Source organism: Trachypithecus francoisi, unplaced genomic scaffold (assembly GCF_009764315.1).
Source record: "Trachypithecus francoisi isolate TF-2019V2 unplaced genomic scaffold, Tfra_2.0 Contig00978, whole genome shotgun sequence".
Taxonomy (NCBI): Eukaryota; Metazoa; Chordata; class Mammalia; order Primates; family Cercopithecidae; genus Trachypithecus; species Trachypithecus francoisi.
Genome location: NW_022681042.1, coordinates 10725 through 26935, shown reverse-complemented (window position 1 = coordinate 26935; position 16211 = coordinate 10725). Strand labels below are relative to the sequence as shown.

General features: G+C 58.1%; 1 protein-coding gene across 1 annotated transcript; it reads left to right on the top strand.

Annotated features, from left to right (window-relative positions):
- Window positions 1-960: 960 nt before the first annotated feature.
- LOC117090215 (SH3 domain and tetratricopeptide repeat-containing protein 1-like) lies at window positions 961-13839 on the top strand. Its single transcript, XM_033222283.1, is given in 9 exon segments — window positions 961-1101; window positions 1340-1370; window positions 1513-3465; window positions 5922-6271; window positions 8072-8194; window positions 8991-9141; window positions 10200-10396; window positions 13407-13475; window positions 13477-13839. Coding segments are annotated over 9 exon segments (3204 nt in total). The 3' UTR covers window positions 13666-13839.
- The last annotated feature ends 2372 nt before the right edge of the window (window positions 13840-16211 follow it).

Below are 16211 nucleotides of genomic sequence, written 5' to 3'. Positions count from 1 at the left end.
TGACCCCCGCCTGGTCCCCGACCAAGATGGGACATCCTTTCCACTGCTGGGGCCCACATGGAGCTGTGGGTTCCTTTCTCATGACCTGGAGAAGCTGCAGTTCGCCCTGTGCTCTGCCTCAGAAATGGGAGGCCACACTGCCCTCAGCGGGTAGCAGAATTCAGAGCCTTAGGTTGCAGGGGCCTCAACTGAGGTCCCTGAAGGGTCTGTTCTTTCCTGAGGGGCTGATTCAGGGAGGCCCTCCCGTCTCCGCTCTGGGGCTCTGTCTCTTCCCTCACACAGGGTCCGCATGTGGACAGCCTGGTGATGTGGACGCACCAAGGGCCCTTGGAAGTTCCCTGGGAATGGGATCCATCCCAGTACATTTGGGATGCAGGCACAAGGTCCCAGAGGAGGCCTGGGAAGCCAGTGGGGAAGGGAAGGCTGTAGTAGGTTTAGCCTCGGGGAGGGGGTGGTTCCACCCTCTGCCAAAGTCCCTAGAGCAAAGGCACGTGGCTCTCCAGCTGCCCCAGAGACCAGGGTAGTGGCTGGGAGGGGCTGTGTGCCTCTGCCGGGTGGGGGAGATTTCTTAGCTAATCTAGTGAAGTCGAGTCAGATATTTGCCTCTAAATCATATTTATTAATTTTTTAATTCCAAGGCTTTACAGATGAATGAGACAGTTTGTATTGAAAATAGTTTTTACATGTGAGCCTGAAAAAGAGAGTCTCTTTAAATCTAGTTTTTTCCTTCCCTGTAATGCCTCTTTTCATCCCAGGTTTTCCAACAGGAAATGCGCTCGTTTGCTCACCTCTGGGAGGGGGCTTTGGCTAGGAATCCACCAAAGCCAGCAGGTGCCAGTGGGATACTGGAGCAGGCTGGCCTTTGTGAACCCTTTAGGAACTGTGGGCTTCAGGTTTTCAGACCATCCAAGGTGAAGGTGGCCACAGGGACCTGGAAGCTTTCCCATCCTTCCTGCAGGGATGGTCCGTTTCCCTGCACGGAGCTTGGTACCTGGGTACAACACTCCTGTCCTGTGCCGTCGGTGGCTTTACCAATTTTGCATAGCAGCTTTTGAGCTGATCAATAGCTCTGATTGGCTGTTGAGGATTTCATGGATTCCGGTACCCCACTGGGGGCCCATATGCTGACAGAAGTGACATTTGTAGTTGTGGTGCTGCATACACATGGGTCCAGTTAGAAGGCTTTGATTCTTTGGAAAGGGAAAGGCATCTCTGAGGGATCACTGAGCTGACATAGTCTCCTCAAACCATGCTGTCAGGTGGGCGACAAAGCAGGACAGGAGGGTGGTTTCGTAGGAGAGTCGGGCCACGGGCCTGCGTGTTCTCTCTGTCTCCATAGTGCCGGAGTTCCTACGTGCTCCAGGCCCCGGGTTTGCATTGCACATAATTCTCAAGGGCTCATGGCAAGCTGCACCAGGGACACAGAGGGCGGGGATGCGAGGACCCTGCCCCCAGTGGACCAAGGACTCACTGCTGGACTCTAATCTGTCTAGGTATTTTTGTGACTTGTAGAAATTCCGCCACCTTGCTTGGGCCTGGAGCCACAGGAGACCCTTCCGAAGATGAGGAATGTTCTAGAACAATACAAGGCCTGCCCAGGCTGCCCCCAGGAGCCAGCGTCCTGGGGTCTCTGTGCGGCATCCAGCAACGTGAGCTTGCAGGACCCCGAGGAGCCCTCCTTCTGCTTGGAAGCTGAAGATGACTGGGAGGATCCAGAGGCCCTGAGCTCACGGCTGCTGTTCCTGAACACCTCCGGATACAAGGCCAGCTTCCGTGGCCTGTACAACGTGGCGCTGCCATGGCTGAGCGGCATGTTCTGCAGCTTTAGCGACGAGGAGGAGCTGACTGGGCGCCTGGCACAGGCCCGAGGGGCGGCCAAGAAAGCTGGCCTCATGGCCCTGGCCAGGCTCTGCTTCCTCCTGGGGCAGCTGTGCTGCAGGAGGCTCAAGCTGTCCCAGGCCCGGGTGTACTTTGAGGAAACACTGGGGACCCTGGAGGGCAGCTTCGGGGACCTGTTCCAGGTGGTGGCTGTGTACGCCCACCTGACCAGCATTTACCGGAAGCAGAACCGGGAGAACTGTACACAGGTGGTTCCCAAAGCCATGGCCCTGCTCCTGGGGACGCCTGGCCACATCTGCAGCACCGAGGCAGACGGGGAACTCCTGCAGCTGGCGCTGCAGTGGGCGGTGGGTGGCCAGAGCCTGCAGGCCGAGGCCCGGGCCTGCTTCCTGCTGGCCAGGCACCACGTGCACCTCAAGCAGCCCGAGGAGGCCCCGTCCTTCCTACAGCGGCTGTTGCTTTTGCACAGGGACTCGGGAGCCCCAGATGCTGCGTGGCTCTCAGACTGCTCCCTGCTCCTGGCTGACATCTACAGCTGCAAGTGCCTGCCCCACCTGGTGCTGAGCTGTGTCAAGGTGGCCTCATTGAGGACACAGGACTTGCTGGCCGACTTGCTGAGGAGCGGGAACCTCGTGCTCCAGAATGCCCTCCAGCCCCACAGCCTCCCCACTCAGACATCCCACTACCTCAGGCGAGCACTGGCCTCCCTAACCCCAGGCACGGGCCAGGCTCTGCGTGGCCTTCTCCACACCAGCCTGGCCCAGCCGTACAGCCACCATGGCTACCATGGCCCGGCCATCACCTTCATGATGCAGGCGGTGGAAGCCAGTGCTGTTGCCGGAGTCTGTGCCATCGTGGAACCCCTGGTGGCCCTGGCCTGGCTGCACGTGCTTCATGGACAGAACCTAGTGGCCTTGAACATCCTGCAGTCTGTCCAGGATGCAGTGGTGGCTAGCGAAGACCAGGAAGGTGTGATTGCCAATATGGTGGCCGTGGCTCTGAAGAGGACGGGCCGGACGAGGCAGGCAACCAAGGGCTACTACTGCGCCCTATGGGTGGTTTGGGACCTGGGACAGCGGAGGAACCAGGCAGTGGTGATGGCCAACTTCGGGACCCTGTGCCTGCACGCAGGTGCCAGCAGGCTGGCCCAGCACTACCTTCTGGAGGCCGTGCGCCTGTTCTCGAGGCTTCCCTGTTTGGAGTGTGGCTGGGACTTCACCCACATACTCCTGCAGCTGGGTTACCTCTGCACCCGCCAGGGCCCGGCCCAGCAGTGCAAGGGCTACTGTGAGTGGGCCCTTCTGGTCGCCGTGGAGATGGACCGCGTGGAGAGTGAGTGCCCCAATTCCTCCTGTGTGCCTTCTGGGGCCACTCGGGTCAGGGCACACCTGGGGTTTGTGATTCGGAAACAAGTGGTGGTTTTTCCACCATCGAAAGTGCTGAGTCATGGCCAGCAGCAGATGTTGGCAAGCGCCCTGGAGACAGGCGGTTCCCATGCAGGGCCAGGCCCTCTGTGCCCTACTGGGGCAGCCAGCTCTTTCCGGTTTGCTCAGGGACCATCCTGCCTTGAGCACGGAAAGTCCTGCGTGCTGGGAATCCCTGGCCATAACCCTGAGACCAAGGCAGGCGCTGCTGAGCTGGGACTTGGGGCCCCTCCATGACCCAGGCCCTGAACACCAGTTCTTGTGCCCGTGTTATCTGCTTGGTATCTCGGCAGCCCTGCGCACCTGTCATCCCACTTCACAAAGGACACGGGCGGGTGATTGCCCAAAGCCACAGAGCAGTTCATGCAAAAGCAGCTCGTGCAGAGTGTGCCAGGCCTCACCCACAAATGGAGCTTGTGGGGTCCTCGGGAGGCAGGTGCTGAGCGTGGGAACGTGAACTTCAGGCCAGAGAAGCCACAAAAGTGTGAGTGGCGTGATGGTGGGGCAGCACTTGGCCCCGCGTTAGGGAAGCCTCTTTAGTCTGGGACCAGAGGGTTGAGAGGATTTAGTCAAGTACTAGGTGTGGATGAGGGGGCTGGTGGTGAGGGAGGGTCTGGTGGTGTAGCCTGTGTGAAGGCCCAGAGGTGAGCGGGGTGAGTGGGTTGTGAGCGGGGTTGAGTGAGTGGGGGTGAGTGAGCGGGGATGAGTGAGCGGGAATGTGAGAGGGGATGAGTGGGGTGTGAGCGAGGATGAATAGGATGTGAGTGGGGGTGAGTGAGCGGGGATGAGTGGGGTGTGAGCGGGGGTGAGTGAGCAGGGCTCATATAGGGAGGTGCAGAGTTGGGAGTGGGTGGGTTGGGTGCTGGATGGTGAGAAGCTTTTCTGCAGAGCTAAGCAGAGCCTGGGGTCTCAGGCTGTGGGTTGGCCTTTTCCCCAAGAGCACTGGGGAGCCATGGAGTGCTGTGGAACAGTCACTGCACACTGAGCAGTAAACGGACAGTAGGTGGGCAGGGCTATCCGAAATCTAGGCCGCAGAGAATAGATGAGGAAGTTGAGTCCAGGGAAATGGCTGAGACAAGGGATACTGTTGAGTCCCCTCTGCCTTGCAGTGTTTTGTCATGGCACAGTGAGACCACTCAGAGTTGCCTCCTGTGGCCTGGACCAGAGCCCCAGGGGCTGTGGCCAAATCTGCCCATTTCCCAGCACAGGCCTGGCACCCAGTCCTGGCCCTAGGAGGGATTAGATTTTGGAAAGGACCGTGTAAAGGGGCCCTAGTCCCACACATCTGACCAAGGAGGGGTGGGGGGTTCATACCCAGGCTTCTTCCCCAGGGGCATTCTCTGACTGGAAGGAGACCCTCCAGGAGCCCAGTGCCCCAGCGCCCACTGCAGCCTCCAGTGGCTCCTGGCACAATAGCCTGTGGCACCTCCTCCTATGAGGCCCTCCCCAGGGTGCTAGGGGATTCAGACTTGGAAATGCAGGCCAGGGAATAGAGATGATGCGTCCCTGTCTCCCCACCCTGCGCTGAATGGTCGAGGAGACCGAGGGTGGGGTTGATACCCCACATGCTTACTTGGGGTCATTTTTGAGTCACTTTCGGTAGTTCGTGTCCTTCTAGGAGTTTGGCTGTTGTGTCTAGATGGTCTGATTTGTTGGTGTACAATTGTTCATAGTGTTTTATGGAATCCTTTTATTTCTGTCAGGGGCAAGGGGACGGGGGGCAGGGCAGGGAGGGGGGCACTGGGAAGCTGGCCCAGGGCCCCATCAGCCCCTTTCCTTTGGATCATTTGGTTCCTTGGCATCAGATGCTTTGAGCTGGTGGGCCTGGGGTCGTCCCAGGGCTGCTGCTGGCCGTGAGTCCCAGCTTGAGCCTCCTTTGTTGGGTCAAAGGTCATCTCAACCCCAGCAGAGGAAGTATGTACACTCTGGGCTGTTCTTCCTACTATGGTGGCTTTTGCCATCTGACCTCTGCCTGCCCCGAGTCTTCACTCCTGGCCTTTATCTGTCCCCTTAAATGTGACCACAGCAGCCACCTGTGGCTTCTCTCCCACAGAAGACAGAGCCAGTTGTGTCACCTGCTTCCCTGGGGCACAGGATTTCAAGGTCTCACGTCCCATATGTGGCCCACTCGGCTTCCCCCGAACAACCTGACCTGGTGGGCTAACCATGGCCCTGGCCACCCCACCCACAGGGCCCGGTGACATTGCTGCAGTCACAGCCCCTCGAGTGTCGGACTTACTGAGAGAGCGGGGAAGGAGCCAGATTCCATGGGGACCCGGGAGACTGGCTCCAGTCTTGGCCTCAGGTTCACAGAAGGGAAGTGGGCCAGTGTGCTGGAGCCATGTTTCTCAAAGTGTAGTCACTGGACCAGCAGAGCAGCATCTATGTCACCTAGGAGCTTGTGGCAAGTGGGAGTTCTGGGGCCTGCCCCAGGCCTGTGGAGCCGGAAGCTCTGGGGGCAGGGCCAGCAAGCTATACAGACAGGCCTCCGAGTGACTGTGATGCCTGCACATCTTGAGAACCATCGGCCTAGGTAGCCTCTGAACACTAGTGGCTCCTGGTGCGTCTGGAAAAGACACAGGCCATGTCTGGGAGGCAGGGGAGATGGGCTAGCACACTCCTCCTGCCACAGGGCAGCATGATGCTCGATTCCCTCAGAAGGATGTCCTTCATCTTTTCCATGCCATGTGTGTTCACCCTGGCCCTCCCAGCAGCCTGGGAAGGGCAGAACACTGCACACACAAGAGGGCCGTTCCCAGTCCCCACATTCCAGATTCATCTGTCACCAGACCCACGGGAGGAGGCAGACTGGTTCCAGGAGGATGAGAGCCCTTGTTCTGACACCTGCGTCTGATTCCAGGACCTACAGATCCACTCTGGACTACACCAAATAAAGTCTGGGGATTCTCATTCACCTCCAGAAGAAAGAGGAGGCGCATGCCTGGCTGCAAGCAGAGAAGATCTACTACATCCTGCAGCAGAGCGAGCTGGTGGACCTGTACATCCAGGTGAGTGGCAAGGGAGGCAGGAGGGCCTCTGTGCTGTTCACTCTCTGTCGGTTCATCCATCCATCCACCCACCCACCCACCCATTCATCTTTCCATCATCTGTTTACCTGTTCATCCTTCCATCATCTTCCCATACACCTGTGGGTCCTTCCATCCATCCATTCATCCATCATCCATCCATTCACCTGTCCGTCCATCCATCCATCCAACTGTTCATCCTTCTATCCATCCATCATTTCATCCATCCATCCTTCATTCATTCATCTGGTCACCTCTTCATCCATCCATTCACTTGTTTGTCCATCTATCCATCTTTCCATTATCCATCCATTCAGCTGTTCATCCTTCTATCCATCCAGCCATCTTCTATCCATCCATGATCCATCCTTTTATCATCCATCCATTCACCTGTTCATTCTTCCATGTATCCATCATCCTTCTATCATTCATCCACTCGCCTCCTCATCCTTCCATTCATCCATCCATCAATCCATCGTTCATCCATTTTTTTATCATCCATCCATTCAGCCACCATCCATCCACCTGTTCATCCTTCCATCATTCATCCATCCATCCATCACCCATCCGTCCATCTTTCCAGTCAACCATCCATTCACCTATTCATCCTTCTATCCATCCACATCATCATTCTATCATCCATCCACGTCCATCATTCATCCATCTATCCATTCATCCATCCATCCACCCACTTATCCATCCATCAGTCCATTCATCCTTCCATCACCCATCCTTTCACCCATCTATCCACTCACCTATTCGTCCATCCACCCACCAATCTAGCTATTAATCCATTCCTCCATTCATCTATCTGTCCATTTGTTTATGTATACATTGGTCTATCCACCATCTTTCCATCCATATGTACATACTTTATCTACCCACCCATACATGCAGACATACACTCATCATTCCAATCACCCATCCGTCCATCCATTCAAGCATTCATCTATCCACACACCCATCCATCCATGTGTCTACACATCTGCTCATCGATTCATCCATCCATCCACTCATTCCTAAGCCACTGCTGCGTACCTGCTGTGTGCCTTTTACCTCCCTCCAACTGGTTCCCTCACATTCTCCCCCAGTGGCCAGCATCTTCTCCCTGAGAGCAGAGGCGTGGCCCCTCACAGTGCCTAGCACCTGCTGGTATACAGCTCATGCTCAAAGAATGGGACCACTCAGTTAACAAACAGAAGAACGTGCTCCAAGCGACACGTGGCACATCTCCTTACAAAATGAATCTATCATAGCGGCTGTTTTCAGAGGCTTTCCCAAACAGTGTGATCTGGAACAAATTGTGAAGCCCACGAGCCTGGTGAAGCTTTCATTATTGAGCACCTGCTGTATACCTCCTTGAGCTGAGGCGAAGGATCAAGAGCTCATGGCCAAGAGGGGACCAGGCCCACCCACAAACACTGTTGATGTGTGGCCCTGAGCTGCAGCAGGGATGTGGCAACGCAGAAAGGAACCAGGGATGGACTCCCAGCAATCTGGGGGCCACGGAGACTGTTTGAGTGCGGGGGGGGGGGTGAGCTAGGGCTAGCCCTGGTGGTAGGATTCACAGGTGTCGGGCTCCTGGGCTGCAGCTGCTCAGTCACCTCCTGGCACTCAAGTGCATCAGTTCATTGTCCTCATGCCAGTGGTGGGGCAGCCCTAATGCACAGGTCTGAAAAATGTTCAGCTGTACCTGCAGTGTGTGAGAGGAAGGAGGCTGGCGGAAGTGGGTGTGGTCACCTCACCACGTGTGGGTCTTGAGGGAACTTCTGCCCCTTTCAGGTGGCACAGAATGTGGTCCTGTACACAGGCGACCCCAACCTGGGGCTGGAGCTGTTTGAGGCAGCTGGAGACATCTTCTTCAATGGGGCCTGGGAGCGGGAGAAATCCGTGTCCTTCTACCAGGTGAGCTGACCTGTGGGCTGATGTGGGTGGGCCTCAGGGAGTCACCTGGAGGGCTGAGACACAGGTGTGGCAGGGCAGAGGCCTCCCACCTGGAGGCAAGGTCTCCCATGTACATGCTTCGTTTCCCAGTGCTCTCACCAGGAATGATATTGCCTGTGCCCCTGCCCGGGACAAACGCTTGGGGACTGGATGTGGCAGTGGCCCTATCCTTGCCTAGTGGTCTCACCGGGAATGATAATGACTCTGCCCCCTGCCCGGGACAAACGCTCGGGTCTGGACATGACAGTGGCTCTACCCTTGCACCTGATGATCTCAAGCAACCATGAGTGGGAAGTCCTGTCCCCATCATTCAAGATGAGGAAGCTGAGGCTCAGAGAAGCACAGGGACATGTCAAAGGACACACAGCATGTCAGTGGGAGGCCCAGGGCCAGGGCCCAAGTCTGCCTGCACCCTGAAGCGGGGACGCTTCCTCTGAGCTCACGGTGTGGCTCAGCCCTGGGCACACATAAACGTGTTTTTAGAGCAGAGAGGAGTGCTGGCTCCCCCTAGTGAGACCCCTGGTGCCCAGGTGGGAGAGGCTGGTCTGAGGCTGCCGGGTGTAGCTAGATGGGCCTCAGGTGACTCTTCAACCCCCAACAAGGGTGTCTGAACCGTGCGTTATCCCAGAGCACAGAGCTCTGTGGAGGTGCAGGGGTAACTGGGGCGTGGGATGCTCCAAGCACGTTTGAGTTCTGAGGAAGGCGCTGGGCAAGGTTGGTGCTGCGGGAAGCCTGACCCCACCTGCCTGTGTGGTAGGACCGGGCTCTGCCCCTGGCAGTGACTATGGGCAACCACAAGGCGGAGCCGAAGCTGTGCAACAAGCCGGTGGCACTGGTGGCCACGTTGGAGGAGCCCCAGGAGGGCTTGGAGGTTGCCCACATGGCCCTAGCACTCAGCACCACTCTGGGTAAGTCCCCTGAGACCCCCGCCCTGCCAGGACCACACTTTGCCAGAGCCCAGCCTCCAGGTCTGTAGGGCAGGAGCTGAAACAGCTGCTGGATTTTCCTGGTCTTCTATCCAGGCAGGCAGATCTGCCCAGCTGGCTTCCCTGTCTGGCCGTGGGGCACAGCCCAAGGTCTCTCACGCAGTGCTGAGCTCTGTTTCCTCTGTCTCTTCCCGCTGCTGACCACAAGGGCCACCCAGAGTGCCCTCTGCCTTCCAGACATGCCAGGCATCTCGGTCCCTGTATGTGCCAGGCTGGGTGGCACATTCCCTTTGTCTTGTGCCCTTTCCACCTTCATCAACCACACAACTCTCTGGCTGATGAAATCCCAGTTCCCCTTCCAGCAGCCTGCTCCTTAAGGCCGGGCATCTCCTGGTGCTGTGCCAGGTCGTCTGTCCTCCTCCAGAGACAGGGAACCCTGGGCAGGCCGCATGCCCCAGTGCCTTGTGCCCTGGGGCCCAGTACAGAGTAGGTGTGCAGCTGTGTGGGAATGTATTGAATGCAGGCTCCGCGGCACTCGCCCTGCAAAGGGGAGGACATCAGAGACAGCCTAGGTGGGTTTGTGTATCTGTGGGGTGACCTGGAGCTCAGGCATGTGGTGACTCCCCACGGTAAGGGGCTCTGATCGTGACACACCCAGGAGGAGTCGGATGTCACGTCTGTGGGCTGCACGAAGCTGGGGATGCCCGGGAGCACCTGGACTGCATGGGTTTTGGACTCCCCTGGTTAAAACCAGTGAGCAAAGGCAGGTGGCTATGTGTAGGCACAGAGCTGGGCCATCCAAGCCCCACTTTGCCAAAGCCTCGCAGTAGACAGGGGCAGGCCTTATTAGTTCTGCTTTACAGCTGGGAAAGTGAGTCTGGGAACCCAGAAGGGACTGGACAGAGCTGCCCAGGTGACCACATGTGCCTGGAGGCAAGCCAGGTGCTGCCCGGGGTCTGCATACCTGCTCCTGAGGGGCCTGTGCCTGACTGCCCCAGGGAGCCACGTCATCACACCTGCCCCTTTGGCCTGCACCCCAGGGGACCGGCTGAACGAGCGTGTGGCCTACTACCGGCTGGCCGCCCTGTACCACCTGCTGGGCCATGGCAAGCTGGCGGAGCACTTCTACCTCAAGGCCCTGTAGCTCTGCAACTCGCCGCTGGAGTTCGACGAGGAGACCCTCTACTACGTGAAGGTGTACCTGGTGCTCGGTGACATCATCTTCTACAACCTGAAGGTCAGTGGGGAGGGACAGGGCTGAAGGTGGGTGGGCAGAGGCAGGGCTCGGGCTGTTTCCAGCCCCCTTGGAGTAGGATCTCCACAGACCCCAGAGGCCTGGGTTCCAGCCTTCCTTAGGAATGGCCCAGTGGCCTCCCTGGAGCTCTGCACGTGGCTGGAGGAACCTGCAAGGTTCGCAGATACAACCCAGCTCCCAAGCTGGCCAAGCCCCACCCTCAAGAACTCAGTCTCAACCAGGGAGGCTGACACATGAGCGGGCAATGGTGGCCTTTGGGTAAGGAAGGGGGATTGTAGTCAGGGGGACCCTCCTGGAGGAGGTGACAGCAAACTGAGTCTTTTTTTTTTTTGAGACGGAGTCTCGCTCTGCCGCCCAGGCTGGAGTGCTGTGGCGGATCTCAGCTCACTGCAAGCTCCGCCTCCGGGTTTACGCCATTCTCCTGTCTCAGCCTCCCGAGCAGCTGGGACTACAGGCGCCCGCCACCCGCCCGGCTAATTTTTTGTATTTTTTAGTAGAGACGGGGTTTCACCGTGTTAGCCAGGATGGTCTCGATCTCCTGACCTCGTGATCCGCCCGTCTCGGCCTCCCAAAGTGCTGGGATTACAGGCTTGAGCCACCGCGCCCGGCCCAAACTGAGTCTTGACAGTCAAGTGTCAAGTTGCATTTAACAAAGAAAACAGGGTCGGGAGAAGGACATTTTGGAGGACGGCATTATCCTCACATTGAATCCACGTTGCAAGATCCAACCCAAATCCCGGTGCCTCCTCTAGGAAGCCTGCCCAGGGTGCCAGCCTGCACTGAGCAACTCCTTCCTGGAGTCCCAAGACACCTGGAATCTTTACATCACCCAGGAAGGGTGGGGTGCGACCCGTGTCTTACCATCGGGTTCACAGACAGGGGAACCCCAGCTCACGGCAGGTGCAGTGGGGCGGGGCCCCAGCCAGCCAGGCTGAGACCTTGCTGGGTCAGGTCTGTCTCGAGGGGAGGTGCTGTGCTCCCTCTGCCCCCAGCCCTGCAGGGGTGGAGAGCTGGGACTGGCAGACTCAGACCTGGGGTGTCTCCACCCCTCTGCCCAGCAGGTACTTGCCCCTCCTCCGCATCGCACTGGCACCGCATCAGTACTTCTTATGGGCTGAGGGGCCAGGGCGCTCCAGTCCAGGGACCGAGATATTGGCCTTAGAACATGAGGAGCTGGGGCAGCCCTAAGACCCCGTTTCCCTCACCACAGGCCTGGGGCTGCCCGGGAGGCCCCTGCCCATTGCTGGCGACACCTGGTGGTCAGAAGCGGTCCCTGTGGCCTCCCAAGTCCCAGCCAGACAGGGAGGTGCCACGTGTCAGGCCCAGAGGGACGCTGCCCACCGCTCGGGGGCTCACCTGGGACCCACGGGACGGGCCTCCCAGAAGTGGCCCTTTATCTCTCTTGGTCAAGCCTGCCGCCCACTCCGCCTGCCCAGGAGGAAGGAAACAGCCAAGTAGTACCTGAGAGGCCAAAGTCCATGGTTGGGGTCGAGGGGCAGAGGCCTCCTTCACCTCCTTCTCGTGCACAGCCCTCTGGGCCTCATCGTGACGGTGCTGTCAGCCCAGGCCAGCTTCCCACAGGGAGGCCCCCTCGGAATTCCCCAAGGGCAGCTGTCTTTCCAAGGCCACACCCTCCTCCTTGTATAGGAGGCTCTGGACCCGGGGCCCAGAGGACTGGAAGAGAAAGCTGCGCTGGATGGGGCCTGGAAGGCTGGCGGAGAGGCAGGGGTAAATGGGCATCTTTTCTAATTGCCTCTAAAATGGGGTCCCCTTTAGTCTCCACGTGAGAGTGAGCCCTGGAATAGGGTGGATTAGGTGTGTCCTGGCTCAGCCTGCCACTCACTAGCTGCTGCACACACTACAGGCACATGGAAATGCAGACGCAAATTCACACAGGCACACGCACACAGGCGTGCACACAGCCACAGGCACACGCAGAGACATGCTTTGGTGGCTCCTTCCTGTTTAGTTAGGATGCCCCCACCCCTTCAGGGTGCCCTTGCCTCCCACCCCCGGCTGAGTCAGGGACCTCCTGGGCCCCCCCCCCCGACTCCTGGGCTTCCATCTGCCACAGCCTGGGCCACCTTTGTGGTCAGTGTTCAGTCCCATGTCCCTCAGACTGGGAGCAACGACGTTAGGCTCAGCCATGCACCCAGCACAGAGTCCAGTGTTCGGCTGGGCCGGGGGGGGCATTGGAGGAGCAGCGGCAGTGACTCGGGGCCTTCTCATGCCCTTGCTCCGTGTGTGGGGCAGGGCAGTGAGGGAATGGACTGCTGCATCTTGGACTTTGTCCTTGGCCCTGGGAGCCATCTTGAGATGGTAAAGAGGGACAGGCCCGGCCTGGGTCTTAGGTCCCTTGGGTCACCCCCATGTGGAGGCGCCTGGGGAGAAGCTGAGGGGGTAGATGGGAGGGTCATGGAGGAGGTCTGGGAGGTGGCATCCCAACCCAGGGATGGTGAGTTTGAGCCAAAGATGCATTGAAAATGGGAGTGGATGTCTGGGGACTCACGCTCCCTCAATATTTCAGGGAACATTGCCAGGGAGGACACCTGTGAGATGGTTTTGTACCTGGCCTGGCCCGTGGAGGGCCTGGAAATGGTCAGCATGGACAGGGGCCAGAGGGGAGCCTGGGTCACTCAACGCTGTGCCCCTGCTGTGGCTTGGAGCCACGGGTCCTGCATGGAACTCTCAGAGCAGGCACGATCCGCCCTGACCTCAGCCCATGGGGAAAGCAGCCACTGCCTGCAGAGAGGGTGGGACTGGGGCAAGAGGCTTGGGGTGAGTGGAGCATAGGGATAGTCAGGAAGGCTTCCAGGGGTTTCAGGGTTGTCCCCACCTCCTGCAGCTGAGACCACAGCAGTGTCACAGGCTTCGGGGCTCATGGGGTGAGCCAGCATTTGCTGGACATGTGGAATGACCTGGAGACAGAAACAGCCTCTGGGAAGACAGGCTCTGAGTCCCCCTTTTGCTGAGCATGGCCTGTCCCTTTCAGGAACTGTTTGATGCAGCCGGGTACTACCAGCTGGTACTGGCAGCCACCGTGGACCTGGGCAACAAGAAGGGCACAGCTGAAGACCTACACGCGGCTGGCCACCATCTCCCACAACTTCCTCCTGGACCGCGAGAAGTTGCTCTTCTTCTATCAGAAGGCCAGGACCATTGCCACAGTGCTCAATGTCTGCAGGGTCAATCTGCCTCCTCTGCCACTCTGCGGGTGGGCCCCCTGGTTGGCACCAGCCACCCTCGGCTGAGGACAGCATCCGAGAGAGTGGGTTTTGTGCAAGGAGAATGGTCTCCTGCCTCTCCTGGTGTGTCCCGTGGCTCATTTTCTGGGGAATGGAGGCATGAAAGCAGGGTTCAAATAGCAATAAATTTTTTTTGCAATAACATACTGAAGTCTCCAGGGCATCCTTCCCTGTGTGCTTCCTGGGCTGTGTCTGGGAGCCAGCTCCTTCCCTGGCGGCAGCCCTCTGTTCTTGGGGATGAGAAGGACCCTGAGTCCAACAGACCTGGGCCAGGTCACCATGAGCCTCGGTTTCCTTGGCGGCCAGAGGGGAGATGGTGGTAGAACTCCCTGGGCAGCTCCCTGCTCTCCCTGCTCAGAGCTTTTGCTGTAGGTCTCGTGCCGCCCTTGCCTTTATCCTTCAGGCCACTGTGCCCGCATGTGGGGGCTGCTAGTGCCCCTGTTCGCCATTGAAGAAACAGAGGCACAGAGAGGTTAGGTGTCTCACCCACCGTCACACAGCAGGTAGGGGCGGAGACACAGAGCCCTGTACACTGACCACCACACCACCCTGCCAGCTTGCTGCCAGGAAGGTGTCCCCCATTAGGACCCAAGGTCAGCTCCTGGACCTCTCTTGTGGTGTCAGGAGAGCCACAGGCCAGTGAGGGTGGCCCCGGGGATCCCTCACTCAGTGTCCTCTGCTCCCAGACTTGGTTGGGCTGAGCCTGGCCAGTCCCACCTCTGGCCACCGGTCAGCCCTGCGGGAAGTGAGATGCAGGGATCTCCGCCTGTGTAGACGCTGCTACCCAGTATTGAAAGCCTTATCTGGGCTGCCCCCTATGCTGTCCCGCAGGCCCCCTCCCCCTCCGGCCCCTGGCCCTCATCCCAGTCCCTGGAATCCCAGCTTTTCCTTCTTGGAATCTCTTGGCCCCAGGGAACACAGCTCACATGGTCTCTTTGCCAGTTTACGACAAGCAAACCGAGGTTCAGAGACTGTGGGTGTCCCACGTGATTCTCACATACACTGCACTCTCCCAGGCCCCTCTTTTAAACACTTTAAATGAGGTGACTTTCACATCGCATGCAATTAACTATTTCAACGCGAATAATGTGGTGGCATTTGTGCATTCACAGTCCTGTGCAACCACTCACGCCATGTAGTTTCAAAACGTGTTCATCTCCCCAGGAGAAACCTGCCATCCTCATTAAGCTGTTACCCCTCCTTGGTATCCCCCAAGCCCCTTGTTTAATGGAAGGGGAAACTGAGGCCCAGAGAGAGACTTGCCAGTGGGTGGAGCTCTGATTATAAGGAATCAGGCACCCATCTGCTGCTTCAGTCCTGGGTTGGTTTTCCACCCAGCAGAGGTGACAGAGCCAGGAGGTTCTGGGACCCCATGCTTGCAGCCAGAGCCCTGCCCCGAGCTTCCCCACCAGGGGGCAGCAGAGAGCTTTCCAGAAGCGGCCGCGAGGCTGGCGGGAAGCAGCCTCACGTGGACCCCAGATCGCTGTCTCTGTGGGTTGGGCTTGGGAATTGGAGAGGAGGCCGCATCATTGGAAACGTGAAGACAGCACGGCCTGGCTGGAGGAGCGGGAAGCGCCGTCACGTTTACTGAGGACACAGATCTCCTGCCCGCTGGGCCGGGCCTGCAGCCACTGTTCTCCTGGTCCGCAGGTCCGGGTTGCTCTCGGTCCCCGACCTGCCTCAGAGTCCGGGAGGCTTTGGAACTGTGCCTCCCCATCTCCACCCACCCTGGCTGGTGCCACGAGGGGACTGGATCCTGGGATCCTGTTCCTCTTGGGCAGCAGAGACTGGGGGATCAGAGGAGATGATGGGTCTTCAAGCCCCACATTCAAACCCCAGCCCACCACGCACAGTCTGGGTGTTCGGGGTGAGGGAGTTGATGTCTCTGAGCCCCAGTTTTGTCACCACTAAAATGAGGCCGACATACTGGGGCAGAGTGCCAGCCCCAGGGCTAACAGAGGCCTGTTTCCTACTGACAATACCTCTTACTCCTAGGAACAGCTCCAACAACCACACACTAGGGAACACTCAACCCAGGCCAACTTGTCAGAGGCACGGGAGCCAGAGCGACTCCATCTTGAATGGAGGCTGGGTAAAGGGAAGATGAGACCTGCTGGGCCGCATTCCCAGGAGTCTAAGGCATTCTTAGTCACAGGATGAGATAGGAGGTCGGCACAAGATACAGCTCATAAAGACCTTGCTGATAAAGCAGGTTGCAGTAAAGAAGCCGGGCAAAGCCCACCAAACTCAAGATGGCCACGAGAGTGACCTGTGATTGTCCTCATGGCTCATTATGTGCTAATTATAATGCATCAGCTGCTACAAGACACTCCCACCAGCGCCAAGACAGTTTCCAGGTGCCATGGCAACATCTGGAGGTTCCCTACATGGTCTCAGAAGGGAGAGCAGAAACTCAGTTCTGGGAATTGCCCACCCCTTTCCTGGAACACTCATGAATAGTCCAACCCTTATTTAGTGTATGATCAAGAAATAACCATGAAAATGGGCAACCAGCAGCCTTTGGGGCCACTCTGCCTATGGAGCAGCCATTC